The sequence below is a fragment of the Rhinopithecus roxellana genome, chromosome 15 (assembly GCF_007565055.1).
Source record: "Rhinopithecus roxellana isolate Shanxi Qingling chromosome 15, ASM756505v1, whole genome shotgun sequence".
Lineage (NCBI taxonomy): Eukaryota > Metazoa > Chordata > Mammalia > Primates > Cercopithecidae > Rhinopithecus > Rhinopithecus roxellana.
The window spans coordinates 45,793,429-45,809,993 of record NC_044563.1 but is presented as its reverse complement, the minus strand read 5'-3'; the positions used below and the strand labels follow the sequence as shown (position 1 = coordinate 45,809,993).

General features: G+C 37.0%; 1 protein-coding gene across 16 annotated transcripts in view; it reads right to left on the bottom strand.

Annotated features, from left to right (window-relative positions):
* The window catches only part of PICALM (phosphatidylinositol binding clathrin assembly protein), a 113,967-nt gene that overhangs the window by 36,811 nt on the left and 60,591 nt on the right, over nt 1–16,565 (bottom strand). For all 16 annotated transcript variants that reach the window (XM_010356013.2, XM_010356019.2, XM_010356007.2 and 13 more), the window contains 5 exons: nt 13,747–13,788; nt 9,576–9,661; nt 6,917–7,040; nt 6,533–6,669; nt 3,034–3,137 (listed from right to left, as the gene is read on the bottom strand). In XM_010356013.2, the coding sequence (XP_010354315.1) occupies nt 3,034–3,137; nt 6,533–6,669; nt 6,917–7,040; nt 9,576–9,661; nt 13,747–13,788 (493 nt within the window). The remainder of the gene's footprint in view (nt 1–3,033; nt 3,138–6,532; nt 6,670–6,916; nt 7,041–9,575; nt 9,662–13,746; nt 13,789–16,565) is intronic.

Here is a 16,565-nt window from a genome sequence, read left to right as displayed (position 1 = left end):
CTTTAAGTCCTAAACAACTGATACCTACATTCACACACAGTAAGTTGATTTTTTTTAAAACATTGTTTGGTAAAGACAAGGTCTTGCTATGTTGCCCAGGCTGGTCTCGAACTCCTGGGCTCACGCAATCCTCCTGCCTTGGTCTCCTAAAGTATTGCAATTACAGGTATGAGCCACTGCACCTGCCCAGATAATCAAATTTTTTCATCAAGTGTTTTGTGTTTCATGCCAGCTAAAAGTAAAGCAAATTACACTTCAGAATGGATTCTATTACACCTAAACTAAAATCTGAAATCTTGCTTCAAATACTCAACAGTGTACCAAGCTGATAATATTGTGTATTTTTAGATATAAAAACTCAAAGTTTGCTATAATACAAAATGTTCAGGGTGATGAAAACCTAGGTCTTCTCAGGTATTAGTATTCAATACCCACTGCTTGTTTAGACTCCACAACACTTCTTGAAAAAGTCAAGGCTCATTAACAATACAATGAGGGCAACAAGAGAGCTTCTGTTCTCTCATTTTCATTCTACCAAAAGGTGGAATCTTAAAATGTCTTTCATATACACATACAAACTTTTCTTCCCTTTATCTCTACCTTATCACTAATCTATCTATGACCAGGAATGCACATCATTTCTGTGGTGTTTATAAGAACTAAATTAAATACTAGGTCTATTATTGGCATTCATTTTTAGCTAATAAAAGCCAATGAAAGAATAGAACAAGATTTGGGGATTATGAAAAAAATCATACCTTTGCTTTGTCATATACTATAAAAGCAGCATTATATGTAAACTGTTACATATTTAAGTGTTCAGCTAAATAGTTAACTTCAAAATACCCTAAGCATTTAATGTTACAATCTAAGCTTTTCATATATGTGATTTCTTTTCTTTTGAGACAAGAGTCTCACTCTGTCGCCCAGGCTAGAGTGTGGTGGCACAAATCTCGGCTCACTGCAATCTCCGCCTTCCGGGTTCAAGTGATTCTCACGCCTCAGCCTCCTGAGAAGCTGGGATTACAGATGTGCGCCACCAAACCGGGCTAATTTTTGTATTTTTAGTAGAGACAGGCTTTTGCCATGTTGGTGAGTCTGGTCTGGAACTCCTGTCCTCGTGTGATCTGCCCACCTTGGCTTCCCAAAGTACTGGGATTACAGGTGTGAACCACCGCACCTCGCCATATATGAGATTTCTTTATTTCAGTCTAACTTTTAGTTAGTTTAGTCAAACTTTAATTTTAAAAATTAAAAAAATATGTATCAATATGATTGTCCTGGATATGAATACTGACTTGAATTAGAACATTCTTGGCTTAAAATACTCTTCAGCATCATGCGGAAGTCAAAACCTTGGTTATCACCAACTCAGAAGCCAAATATCCTTATATGAAAGTCAAGACAGGATTTAATTCTGATTAAATTATGGGACTTAATATGGGGGAAATTTTTACAGAAATAGCATACAAAGCAAAATAAACTAAAACAGAAAAGTAAAACATGATTAAATGTATTCCAATATATTGCAGTCTGTCACATAGAGACTTTGATGGAATAATGTCTTCTAACAGGCCATAGAACAATTCTTACAGATTGAAATTACTTAGAATTGTTCTCCCACCATAACAGTCTATTTGCTGTCACATGTGACTTTAACAATTTCAAGCAAAAACTTCAACTTGTCATTTTTAGTTGTACGTGGTGTCCAGACAAAACAATTAGGAATTGCAGTTCAGCTTCTTTGAAATGTTAAATATATTTTTATTTGGCCTTCTGTAAAATTTTTAATCTATTTAGAAAAACAACTCAGCCTTAGTTTTAAAAAAAATACTACATTTTTTAAAAAAGGAAATAAGCTGAAACTGCTTAAATGATCATGTTAATTCTACTAACCTTTTCTAAAGCAATTCACAATAAGGCAGAAAATAATTAAGAATTCAAAAATCAGAAAATACCATGAGGGTATCAAGAAACTCCTTTCTAAATCTTAATTTGCTATCTACAGTTCATTCTGAAATAATTCTAAAATACTTAACAATTAATATCTTGTCATTTTTAGGAATTACTCTCAGATCTTAAGATTTAGCTAAATTAAACTAGCCTTCAAAGTCAATTAGTTTTTTAAATCAAGTTCAGGCTCACAAAACTAGCCTGAAATCTAGTATTTTAGGGTTTCACTATCCGCTCTGTGCCCCACCTTGACACCGAAAGAACTTGTCCAGAAGAGAAAGCGCCCACGTATTCAACTAACGTTTACAAACTACCTGTCAGAACAAAATATTTTAAAACCTGCCTTCATAGAGCTTATTTTCTAGGATATAGTTCCTTAAAAATTTTAAATGTTCTTAAATTCAAATCATTAAAATAAAATGAAAAAAGCTTCGTTTATATACTATAAAAACTCATTAGAATAATTAATTTATCTTGCTATGAGAGATAAGCCTATCACTTCAGAATTGCTTAAGGGCAGCAAACATACCTATTGGCACAAGGGGAAAATTCTTTGACTAGCAAAATCTTTCAGGTCTTAATTTAAAAAAACATTTAAAACATTTATGTCTTGACCATACAGCTGGTCAAGACAATCCTGGTCACAACATAGTTCCTGGGTGATAATACCATCTGAGTTTTATTAGAACTTTATCATATACTTAACACAAAGATAAGTTATTTCCCCAAAAGTTAAAACAAAAATTCTACACCAAAATCAAAATAACCACTATGCACTTTCTGGTTATGAAACAAAAATTCAACATTAAAAGAATAATCTCATACCTAAAAATACACTTGGTCCTTCCTCTTACATTTATCTTTATTAAATATCATTTCATAATTTATTTGAACATAAATTCCTAAATTATTTATAATAAATGAACACACCTTCAAGGGATAAAACTGCTTCACTGCCATTTTAATATTTATTAAGTTCTCATGTATCAAGTGTAATAAAAAACTACAAATAAGTAAAACACCACAGAATGAGGAAAAGAGATGCATGTAAAATCTAAAATAGAATTCATCAATGCTTACCTCCCCATGTACTTGCTACCTGAGAAGCAGTTGACATAGGATGTACAGATGGGTGAAAAGTTGGCTGCTGCAAATCAAGCAGATCATTGGGCAGCTTTGATGTGCTAGAAAGATATTTTGGAAACGTGTTTTATTTACCAAAAAAACTTTGCTACTTTAGGGTCACCTTCTCTGCCCACCACAGATAAAAACATTAAAAACAAGGGAGAAAAGTCTCATTAATATAAATTTCAAAAGAGGAACAGTTTCTTCATATAATAGCATATTTCTAAGGAGGCTTGGAAAAATAATCTAATATCATATCTTAAGTTTATACAGGATTCAAAGAACAGTAGCTCTTCTGAAAAGGATAAATGTCTTTCCCCGGAAAAAAACTAATTTCCTTATTAAAATGAACCTAAACAATAAGATTCTAAAATACAAAATATCATAGCAATTTTAATATTTTAAAAATTCTTTTAATATTCGCAGAACTTGAATCACATTTATAATACAAAGTAAAATACTCCTTAACCTCACTTCTAGTGCCTCAGTATCCCAACTATGTATCAATGATACAGGGAAAAAATTTTACCTGCATTTATGAATAGAGCTACCCCATTATACAACACACTGTTTACATGATATATTTCTTTCTTTTTGTTTTTGAGACAAGAGTCTCGCTCTGTCGCCCAGGATGGAGTGCAGTGGCACGATCTTGGCTCACTCACTGTAACCTCAGCCTCCCGGGTTCAAGTGATTTTTCTGTCTTAGCCTTCCGAGCAGCTGGGACTACAGGTGCACAGCACCACACCTGGCTAATTTTTGTACTTTTATAGAGATGGGGTTTCACCATGTTGGCCAGGCTGGTCTCAAACTCTTGACCTCAGGTGATCTGCCCGTCTCGGCCTCCCACAGTGCTGGGATTACAGGCGTGAGCCACTGCACTCAGCCTGTTAATTTATTTTATTTTTTGAGACAAGAGTCTCACTCTGTTGTCCAGGCTGGAGTGCAGTGATGCAATCTTGGCTCAATGCAACCTCCACCTCCTGGGTTCCAGTGATTTGCATGCCTTAGCCTCCCAAGTAGCTGGGATTACAGGCGCATGCCACCATGCCTGGCTAATTTTTGTCCTTTAGTAGAGACAGGGTTTCACCACATTGCCCAGGTTGGTCTCAAACTCCTGACCTCAGATGATCCACCCACCTCAGCCTCCCAACGTGCTGGGATTACAGGCATGAGCCACCATGCCTGGCTTACATGATATATTTCTGACCTCAAGACTTCTACGTGATTTTAATGAACAACTCAAAACATGACCCTAGAGTGTCTAAGAATTCAAACACAATACAGATAATTTTTTTAAGGGGTCTGGGTGCAGTGGCTGATGCCTGTAATCCCGGCACTTTGGGAGGCCGAGGTGTGTGGACTGCTTGAGTCCAAAAGTTCAAGATCAGCTTGGGCAAAATGGCAAAAAAAAATACGAAAAATAGCTGGGCATCGTGGAGTGCGCCTATAGTCCCAGCTACTCAGGAAGCTAAGACGGGGAACGCTCGAGCCCAGGAGGTTGAGGCTGCAGTGAGCCATGACTGTGCCACTGCACTCCAGCCTGGGTAACACAGTAAGACACTGTCTCAAAAGAGAGAGAGAATAAGAGAGAGACAGGCAAAGAGACGGGGTCTTGCTATGTTGCCCAGGCTAGCATTGTACTGCTGGGCTCAGGCCTTCCTCCTGCCTCAACCACCTGAGTAGCTGGGACAACAGGCACATGCCACCACACCCAGCTCCTAATTTTTAACTTATATATTCTCCAAAATAGAATGTTTTTCTTTTTAAATGGATATACAACAATTGTACATATTTATGGGATACATATGATATCGTGATACATGCATACCATGTAATTATCAGGATATCTATCACAACTCAAACATTCATCATTTCTCTGTGTTGAGAACATTCTAAATCTTCTAGCCACTTTGATATAGATAACGCAATTATTACTAACTAGTAATTCTACTGTGCTATCAAACACTAGAACTTATTCCTTCTAACTGTATTTTTATAAAAAAGTTTTGAAGACATGTCTTTTAGATGTAAAATAGTTGTGTAGATAGTAGATATAAATGCATTTAGTGTTTTGGGGAACATATAGAATATACAATAAGAATTCTATAAATGGGCTGTAAGATTTGCCCTTAATTACTATTAAAAAAGTGAACACTTTTAGTATGTGAGATAAAACAGTGAAATTAGTTCTTTATCCAATAATTTGTTTCAGCCTCAAACATTGAACATTCTTTTCACTTGTCTCTCCTAGGACAGACTTCTTTCCAAGGTCTTCATGTTGAGAACTTGCCCCTTAATGGGGTCAATGTTACTTAACTGAGGATTAAAGAAGGTAGCATACATGAGCAAACAAATCATAAAGCTGAAAGGAAAAAGAGAACTAAATTCAGCAAACACCTACTAAGATTTTAGGGAGCAGGTAGCAACTGAGAATGCACACAGCAAGCAGTTCACATAGTAAAACTTACAATGAGCTTTTAGGCTTAGCTATTAGGAGTCAGTAGGCAGGAAGACGAACTTTCAAGGGTGAGTTAACAAAATAAACAGCAACAACAAAGTGAAAGGAAAAAACTCACCACTCTCTATGGAACATTTAACATGTGCTAATAATGCACTGTGCTAATAAAAGCTAGTCATCTGGGAGCATCTTAGAAACAAAAATTCTTGGGCCCCAAGTCCCACCTATTGAATCAGAACTCCAGGATTGGGACTCAGATATCTGTAGTTTAATAAACTCTCCAAATGTTTCTGATGTTAAAGTTGAGAACCACAATCTCACTTGAAAACAAGTTCTCAAAAAAAGTTAAGAACAGAGCCAGGATTCAAACCAGAATCTGACTTTTAAACTGCTTTAAGCCACTCTGAGGTAAAAGACAAAACAGGTTTAGAAAATGTCAATTATTTTACTTTACCCCACAATATTATATTTCCACGTTAAGTAGCTTAAATTAGACAACAAGATTATTAAAGTTAGTGTGGTAGGCTTCAATACCAAGAAACCTGGCAACTAAACTGTCACCATGTTCCAGATTACAGAGTTTAAAACCAGGAAACAGATATGACAGATGTTTAATATCCAATGAAATGGTATTTTAAAATATACATCATACCCATACGTCAAAGAACTATAAAGGGTCTTGAATCATTAGATGTCTCATAAATGTGTTTAATCATAATTTTTACACAATGAAAAGTTTGCCCAGAGATAACAGCTACATTCCTATTAGCATAAATCAGTGATTTAATTATATTCAATTTCCTAAATATGTAAAATATAAACTCTTACCACTTTATCTTTAGGTATTATACCAATATCACCATTTATCGCCACCTCTTTGTGTGAATAGACTATAAAAGCATAAATAAAAGTAAACCTGAAAAGTCCTGCAAAATTTCTATTAGAAGTCTTTGAACTTACAGTTTCAAAGGTAACCTTAACTTCTACTCCTACCTGTTAGAAGAACTAGGGGTAGAAAATATGTCAATGGCTGGTGCAGTCATTATCCCTCCTGCTGAGGTGGATACAGGAGAGGCTGCAGTTGTTAAGGAGGTATGAGGTTTCTTTGCAAGTTCTTTTAGGCGCTGTTCCTGTTAAGAAAGGGAACTACCATAAGGATTCCAGAAACTAGATTTGTTTGTACAACCTCTGAAAAAAGCATTTTCTAATTTGTTCTGATAGCAGATATTCTGTTTTACCTAATTCTATGTCAGGATGAAAAGTCAGACTGAGTTTCAGCCCATTAACACTATACATTTAAGACTCTGTGCAGAGGCCCCATTTACCTAATGAACACCTGTACTCATTTTTCCAAATATGGAGAATGCACAAACTTACCTTTAAAGCTTTCAAACGTGCCTGTTCTTCCTCTAATGCTGCCTGCTTTTCCCTTTCATCCACTTTGGTCAGAGACAGACCAGTGCTTGCGAGGGAAGACACTGCATTGGAAAGCGTAGTTGCCCTAGGATAATTGAATAGAGATAATTTGGCTTTTTGCTAAACACTTCACATTACACCCAGGTCAGGAAATGGTCTGGCAACCTTGCCATGGATAGGCACTATAATTATAAACTTAACTTCTGGATTCAAACACAGTACTTCAGATGAAATATTCCACCCAGTGATCTACGGGATTAAAGCAATTAGAAAAATCTTGACTTACATAAACACTCACTGCTTTTAGAGTAAATGTTTGATTTTGGAAAGGGTTCACAAGAGAGTGGGGCACATTGCCTCTTCCAAGCCCCAAGAGAGGAAACCAATGCAATTGGGAAAGAGCCCACATACTCCCACAAAATCCCTGATGGGAAAAAGTGCTGAGCTTATCACAGGGAAAACCCTCTGCTAATTTACAGCCTACGTTTTGGCAGTGCCACAGAACACCAAAACATGCATACCAGTAATACGTAACGGAGGTCTAGGTATGTTTCACCTATAACAACATCCCCAGAGGACTTCAGGTTCCCTCAAAAGAAGATTGGTTTCAATCTAGTCACCAGGTCATCTGGCATCTTTCTATGTGCTGCCCTTTTGCCAAACTAGAATTTCCTTTTTAACATACAGATACAATGTATCATCTTTCACTGGCAAGCCACCTCCTTTCCCTTTTATCAAAAAAGTATCCACACTGTAAACCTCAACATTAACTTTCCAAATGTAACTCTAGGCTAAGTAAAACAAGTGGTAAAGAATTCTAACTTGGCCGGGCGCGGTGGCTCAAGCCTGTAATCCCAGCACTTTGGGAGGCCGAGATGGGCGGATCACGAGGTCAGGAGATCGAGACCATCCTGGCTAACACGGTGAAACCCCGTCTCTACTAAAAATACAAAAACTAGCTGGGCGAGGTGGCGGGCGCCTGTAGTCCCAGCTACTCGGGAGGCTGAGGCAGGAGAATGGCGTAAACCCGGGGAGGCGGAGCTTGCAGTGAGCTGAGATCCGGCCACTGCACTCCAGTCCGGGCGACAGAGCGAGACTCCGCCTCAAAAAAAAAAAAAAAAAAAAAAAAAAAAAGAATTCTAACTTGAAGAACTACCTTGAGCTTTATTAATTTTCCTTTTACCACAAACTAAACATCATTAGTTTTTACTCTAAGCACATAAAGTGGTAAAAACTCTTCTAAATTTTACGTAAAATTAGTATTATAAATAAGCCAATAAAAAGGTACAACTCAGAAGACAAAGGAAGAGTGACATAGTTATGACAGAAATGCAAGAAAACCAATACATTTTATGATAAACATTCAGGTAAATTGGTGCACCTGAACTACATGGCTCTTTCCTTCATTATTCTCTCAAATAAATGAGACTTATTGTTTTGATTGCTACTTCAAAAATCCTACTAGAAAATTCAAAGTACAAATCTAGGATTAAAAATAAGTACTAAAATCCAATAATGGCATTTTCCTTTGAAAATTATTTAAATTTTATTACTAAAAGAAAGACTAAAGTTATGAAACAATCAGAAAGTCTAAAAATAACCAAAGGAAAGTTCTCACCATACAAATTCTTTCTTCATGCTATTTTAAAAAAAGCTTCATATGAAAACATGAGAGTAACTCAAGTAATTTCTTAACCCAATGCAAAAATCATGTTACCAGATTGATATGAAATGATACGTGTTACTTTCAATTTGCTAGGTTAACTGGTCTTAGTCTGAGGAATTAGCTTAAAACATAATAAAGTGATTAAAATATAAAATATCAATAATCAACCCCATGAACTGGCATTAGACAGAGATGATGCAATTTGATGTCTGATATTCTAGGTTTGAGTCCCAGCATTGCTACTACATACTTCACAGGGCTATTGTTAGGATTGAGCAAATTTATATAAAAGTATCTTGTAATTATAGGCCCGGCACGGTGGTTCATGCCTGTAATCCCAGCACTTTGGGAGGCTGAGGTGTGCCGATCACTTGATTTCAGGGGTTCAAGACTAGCCTGGTCAACACGGTGAAACCCTGTCTCTACTAAAAATACAAAAATTAGCCAGGTGTGGTGGCATGCATCTGTAGTCCCAGCTACTTGGGAGGCTGAGGTGGAAGAATCTTTTGAACCCAGGAGGTGAAAGTTGCAAGTGAGCTGAGATTGTGCCACTGCACTCCAGCCTGGGCAACAGAGTGAGACTCTGTCTCAAGGGGGGAAAAAGAAAAAGAAAAAAAAAGTATCTTATAACTATAAAGCATCACACAAAACAATGCACTAACATCTTTAGGAGAAATTTTGACATCATAAACACATTTCTAAACTATGCAGTCACTGTCATTATCTTAACAGATGCTGACATTTATTGAAGGTCAGAAACTATTTCAAGAATTTGCATGTATTAATCCATTTAATCCTGATACTAATTCTATGAGGTTGATAATACGATTAAACCCATTTTATAGAAAATCAAATCAAGATAAAGAGAAATTAAATAGCTTGGAACTTGAGCTGATTTCATCTACTCCCTCAGAAAAATCACTCTTGCTCTTTGTCCTACAAAGAATGATGTACCTGCTTGCAGCTGTAGAATCTTTGATTTTCTTTCCTTCCAAGGAAGCTAAGTGTTGTTCCAAAGCATCAAGAAGACTGCTGGGGGCCTGCAATTGTACAAATATTAAGAATTTCATGATAATTAGGTCACTGGTCAAATTAAATCAAGTATCATCTAATCAGAGAGCAACAAAAATAAACAGGTATGTTCTTCATGTACTAATTAACAGTGGAGTTTTAGCTACTTAATGAGAATGACAATCTTACTGTTATTATATAAACATGACCTAGTTGGAAATATTAAGAAACATTACCAAAAAGGTTAAGAACAGAAAACTATGTAAACATGAAACATTTTTTTAAAATCTTGCAAGTACTTAAATTTTAAAGTAAAACCATACTCCTAAAAGCTAGACACACTACTGAGCATGCAGAAGGTACTTAATAAGCACTGCTGAGCAACTGAATGTGTTCAAACATGACTCTGGAATAATTATTGATAAATGACACTGAACACTGGCATCAGGGAAATGAAAATGAAAATCACAATGAGATACATCTTTTCACTTACTACAATGACTAAAGTTAAATACATTAGCAATATCAAATGTTGGTGAGCACATGGAACAACTGGAACTCTCATATATCACTAGTGGGAGTTTATCACCTTGAAAATGGATTAGGCTGTTTTTTACAAAGTTAAATACATACCTATCTTAATGACCCAATTCCATTCCTAACTATTTACCCCAAAGGGATAAAAACTTATCTCTGTAAGAAAAGACTTAATGTTTAATGTGGCTTTATTTACAACAGTCAAAAACTGCAAATAATCCAAAAGTCCATCATTTGGAAAATGGATAGACAAAATTATGGTAAATATTATTCAGCAATAAAGAAGAATTAATTAATGGTATATTCAACAACATATAGACAGATCTCAAACAATATGATGAGCAAAGAAAGCCAGAATGCAAAAGTAAATACTTGTATGATTACATTTATATTAAGTTTAACAAACAACAAAATTATGCTATTAGAAAACAAAACAGTGATTGTGGAGGTGGGTAAGAAGTGACTGGAAGGGGGCATAAGGACTGGGGAAATAGAATTTTCCTATCTTGAATGATGTGTTGGTTACACAAATGTTTATCAAACTGCACTGAAATGAATATTTACCTTTTTTTAACAGAAGACTATTTTAAAGTCAGGCTATAGGTCAAATCTCAACCTAATAGAAGCAAGCTTTCAAAAGGAAACCTCTTCAGTGTGCAGACTAAGAACTGCCCACTAGAAGTGAAGCAAATGCATCGGTAGCGTTTACTTACCCTAAATATTCTATAGGATTTGAAATACAGTTTCTGGATTACAGGATCTAAAAATAGTTAAAGGGGCAATACCTACTAATTTCTCTATCATTTATGACTTTAACAACTTCTTTCATCCACTATTTCCTCTATATACCAGGACCTTAGCCCAAGGGAGATACAGTAGAAAACCATTTAAAACCAAATACTACATTGGAAGATGAACTTCTTTGTTGAAATGAGAGTACACATGCACTTCCTACAGCCCCAGCAAAAATGTTTGCTAATCAGCAAGCAAAGCACTGTCTTTAGAGCTTTCAGAAATAAGGAGGATGTTGATGATAGTGGTTAACATTTAAAAAGCTCTCCTCACACAACAGGTACTACGCTAGCTACCTTGTAGTAGTCACTGAATCTATGAAGCAGACACTACTGGTATATCCATTTTACAGATAAACTACCTGAGACAGTGAAGATTAAGTTATCTGTCCAAGATCACATATTTGATACACAAAAGAAGCCAAGATACGGAAGGTATCACTGACTTTAAAGACTACATAATTAACTACTGTGGTACCAAATCCTAAACTGAAACTCTGGTCATAGAAACTGTAGTTCATCTTTTTTCTGAAGGGTTTAAGCTGTGGCTTACAAATAAAAATATTAAATTACCAAGTTATGATAAGTAAGACAAACCATTTCTAAAATCCCTTCTAAATATATCTGGCTATTCTTTGAAAGTCAAATCCACATGACAAACAGTGAGGAGGCTGGACACAGTGACTCACACCTGTAATCCCAACACTTTGGGAAGTAGAGGTGGAACGACTGCTTGAGCCCAGTTGTTTGAGACCAGCCTGTGGAATATAAGGGGACCCTGTCTCCACAAAAAAATTAAAAAATTAGTTGGGTGTGGTGGCATATGCCTGTGATACCAGCTACTAAGGAGGCTGAGGCTAAGGATTACTTGAGTCTGGGAGGTTGAGGATGTAATGAACCATGATTTTGTCAATGCGCTCCAGCCTGGGTGACAAAGCAAAAGCCTATCTTTTCTCCCTCTCCCCCAACAAAACCCAAAAGAGTGAAGAAAATGTGATGCTTTACACCTTAAAATATATAATAACAAAAAAAAAAGAGTAAATAATCTCAAATTTCCACTCTTCTGCATTACCACCATCTTCCCTAAAGTGTAAACAGCTTTGTTTTATTCACTTTTGAAAACTTTCTGAATCACCCAAAGAATGCCTGGCAAGTTTCCTTTGCTCAGAGATCTTCAATACAGAGGAAAAGAGGAACAGAGGTTAAAGAACCCTATTCTAATTACAATAGGGTGAATATTAACATACACAGACACATGACGACGGCCTGTAACTTCTACATCTATCCTGAGGACAATGAATTTTAAATAAAACATAAGGGAAGCATAACAAATGGGGTGGGTAACAGGGGAATCTAAAGTTGCGAAATCATTTTATACTATGTTATTCAAGCAATGACTTATCTCATGTTCAACCCAGAATAATGTGCTTGCTCTTAATAAAGCCAATTTATTTCAAGTGGACATATACGGGATTCTTTACTTACATATAACCCACGACTAGATTTATTGCATACTCTTAGCCTTGACATTAGAGGGAAGAATCTGAACAAGTGAGTACAGAGAAACTCAGTAATAACTGTTAACAAGGCGTTTAAAAGATGTCCTGGAGGCCGGACGTGGTGGCTGAAGCCTGTAATCCCAACACTTTGGGAAGCCTAGGCGGGCGGATCACCTGAGGTCAGGAGTTTGAGGCCAGCCTGGCTAACATGGCAAAACTCCAACTCTACTAAAAATACAACAATTAGCTGGGCATGGTGGCTTAAGACTGTAATCCCAGTTACTTAGGAGGCTGAGGTGGGAGAATCGCTTGAACCCAGGAAGTGGAGGTTGCAGTGAGCTGAGATCACGCCACTGCCGCTCCAGCCTAGGCAACAAGAGCAAAACTCTATGTCAAAAAGAAACATTAAAAAAATGTCCTGGAACAATTCAAAACAAGGTAAAACAGATGTCAACAGTTGAGAGAGTTGACGGAAATGTTACAAGGATAGTTTATGCCAGGTACTTTCATTCTTGATACTCAGTAAAGAAAACAGAATAAGCCACAACAACCAGCAGGTATGAAGTTTGTTTCCTAGAAACTTTTTGAAGACGATGATGATAAAGACAATATTAAAACAGCCAACATTAGTTGAGTGTGCTTAATGCTTTAAATTTTTTTTTTTGGCATTAACTTATTTAATCCCCTGAACTACTTACTGTATGAGGTAGGTACTGTAGTATCTTCATTTTACAGATGATGAAACTAAAGCATAGAAAGTAACTTCCCCAAAGTCACAGGGCCAGCTAATGGCACAGCCGAGACTGAAATTTGGACATATCCCAAACCCTACTCTCTTAATCTAGTATTATGTTTTGAGGTTTATCCCTATTTAATTCTCCCAACTGAGTCAAACAGTCAAAGTGGAAGTTTAAAACAGGAAAAATAAATACTGTATAATTCTCTACCAGCAGTATAGTGAAAATTGTTTTTCTAAATATCATTTTCTAAATTCAGGTTCCAAAAAGTTTTTTTTTTCCCTTTTTTAAATGATGATGGGAAAGAAACAGTGATTGAAGAGATTAAATAAATGGTATGACAGTAGGTAGGCCACAAATGTAAGTGGCAAGCAGATCGTTTTATGTGGTCATAATGTTAGAACAATCTTTAGGAATACATCAAAATGTTAAAATTGGTCAAAACCTGCACTGATCCCTTTGACAGTGGGGGCTACATGTTACTTATCTTAATACTCTTCACAGCTCATACACAACAGATAGTTGATTGATATTTTAACAATATACTTACCTGTGAAAGGTCTGGTATATCACCTCTGTCAATTCCAACTTGCTGTAAGAGGAAGCATTGTATTTAATAAATTACAATAAAAATATTTTATAAATAAAATTTGGAAAAATGACATCACGGCTAATACCAGTAATATTTTAAACAGACTTCTTAAGAATCAGGAAAATATTTAATCTCCAAAAATACTCAACATTTCCAATGGCTTAGATATTATTTGGTGGCCCTAAAAGTTGTTAACAGTAGGGAAACTAGAGTTGGAAAGTCAACAAATCTAAGTTACCATCCCTATGTCTTCTGAATACCTATATATAAGCTACCTTGTCACAATCTGAAAACTCCCCTCTCTTTTATGTGTAATATGACAAATATGTTAAGAATGAGAAAGCCTGACCATGAACAAGCTATCTGATGGAAAACAAAAAAAAAATTTAAGAAACAAACCTGAAGACATCGACTTTGTCTTTCTCCATAAAACATGTTTTCCCTAGAAATCACCATAGATAACACTTTAAAAACTCATGTTCCATCAGGTAGCCCAGGTTTACAAAAATGTCAAGTGATATCTAATCAGGATATAACTGTCTTCACAAAGCAATTCCAATACACTTTCATGATGCTCAGGCCATAGGCAATTTCTAGCAAAAAAAGAGAAATGTTTCCCGTGTATTCTAGCATCCAAATTAGAAAACTGTTTTCTGTCCCATGGCTGTGTTTCATTTTCTAATCAGTCTCCCTTCCTTTTGTGACCTCTGAGGGGTTGGTCTCAGAATGATGTCAGTAGAAAATCTGATAAAGGCCAGATACACGGTGGCTCACACCTGTAATCCCAGGATGTGGGGAGGCCAAGGTGGGCGGATCACGAGGTCAGGAGATCGACACCATCCTGGCTAACACAGTGAAACCCCATCTCTACTAAAAATACAAAAATTAGTTAGGTATGGTGGCAGGCACCTGTAATTCCAGCTACTCAGCAGGCTGAAGCAGGAGAATTGTTTGAACCCAGGAGGTAGAGGGTGCAGTGAGCAGGGATCAATCACGCCACTGCACTCCAGCCTGGGAAACAGAGCGAGACTCTGTCTCAGCAAAAAGAAGAAAAAAAAAACCTGATAAATTCATTATTACTCAGATGTTACTAATCACTGCCTGATATATTTGTCCTCTTCAAACATGTTTCAAGAGGTTACTCTTGCCTTCTTCCAGGAACTAAGGCATTCTAATTAAACTGCAAGCCCAGAGACAGTCTCCTAACAGAATATTTTAAGGCAAGGGACTCTTCATATTTTTCTTAAATCATATGGAGCAGGCTGGGTGTGGTGGTTTATGCCTATAATCCGAGCACTTTGGGAGGTCACAGTGGGTTGATCACTTGAGGTCAGGAGCTCGAGACTAGCCTGGCCAACATGGTGAAACCTCATCTCTAAAATCAGCTGGGTGTGGTGACGGGCACCTGTAATCCCAGCTATGCGGGAGGATGAGGCAGGAGAATCTTGGGAGGCAGAGGTTGAGTGAGACGAGATCACGCCATGGCACTCCAGCCTGGGTGACAGAGCAAGTCTCTGTCTCAAAAAAAAAAAAAAAAACTATAGATAGCAGAGAGTCTATCCCACCTAAGAATAACTTAACAGCAGATCTGGAGTATAGAAGAGGGCTTACAACTTAAGTTTGGGCCGGGCGCCGTGGCTGATGCCTGTAATCCCAGCACTTTGGGAGGCCGAGGCGGGCAGATCACCTGAGGTCAGGAGTTCAAGACCAGCCTGGCCAACATGGTGAAACCCTGTCTCTAGTAAAAATACAAAAATTAGCTGGGTGTGGTGGCAGGCACCTGTAATCCCAGCTACTCGGGAGGCTGAGACAGCGGAATCGCTCGAACCCAGGAGGCTGAGGTTGCAGTGAGACAAGATTGCACCATTGCCCTCCAGCCTAGGGACAAGAGCAAGACTTTGTCTTAAAAAAAAAAACAAAAAAAACTTAACTTTTTACTACAACTACCAAATGCAAAGAACATAAAAGGCCAAGAGGGAATGTCAACAAATTAAAACTTATTTAAAGAATTTACTAGAATCACAGCATAACCACCACCTTCTTCTGTTTTAATATGTGACTGACCCTTAAAAAATGGAAAGGATCTTTCTCCTTGAAACATTTTTAAATTCAAAATAAATTTCAGTAGGCTTCATAAAACGGCAGATTAATAATAAACCTATTGTCTGATCATCCTGTTCTGTCCGACTGCTTCTAATATAGAATCATATATCACCACAGTAATAAAGCCTAGAATCACTAACTTGCTAATTCCAAAGTAACTACTTTGACATAATTGAGCAAATTATCCTAGGAAGAAATCTTTGGTGGAGATGGGTAGAGGCTGGAGAATGGGAGAACAAACAAACAAAAAAACCCTTAAGAACGCCTCTGTAGTAGCAAGATAATGCCTGCAAGTATTACCACACTTGCCTTCTGTCACAATTTCAGAAAATTATTTTTAAGCAGAGCCGCAAAATTAGATTATCCTATTACCTACATTCATGGTTTTCACAATCAAGGATAATAAATACACAAAATTCATTTCTGTCAGGGAACAAAAGCTTTTTTTTTTTTTTTTTTTTTTACAGACTCTTGCTCTGTCGCCCAGCCTGGCGTGCAGTGGTGCAATCTCGGCTCACTGCAACCTCCGCTTCCCAGGCTCAAGTGATTCTCCTGTCTCAGCCTCCTGAGTAGCTGGGATTATAGGTGCCCGTCACCACGCTTGGCTAATATTTGTATCTTTAGTATAGACGGGGTTTTGCCCTGTTGGCCAGTCTTGAACACCTGACCTCAGG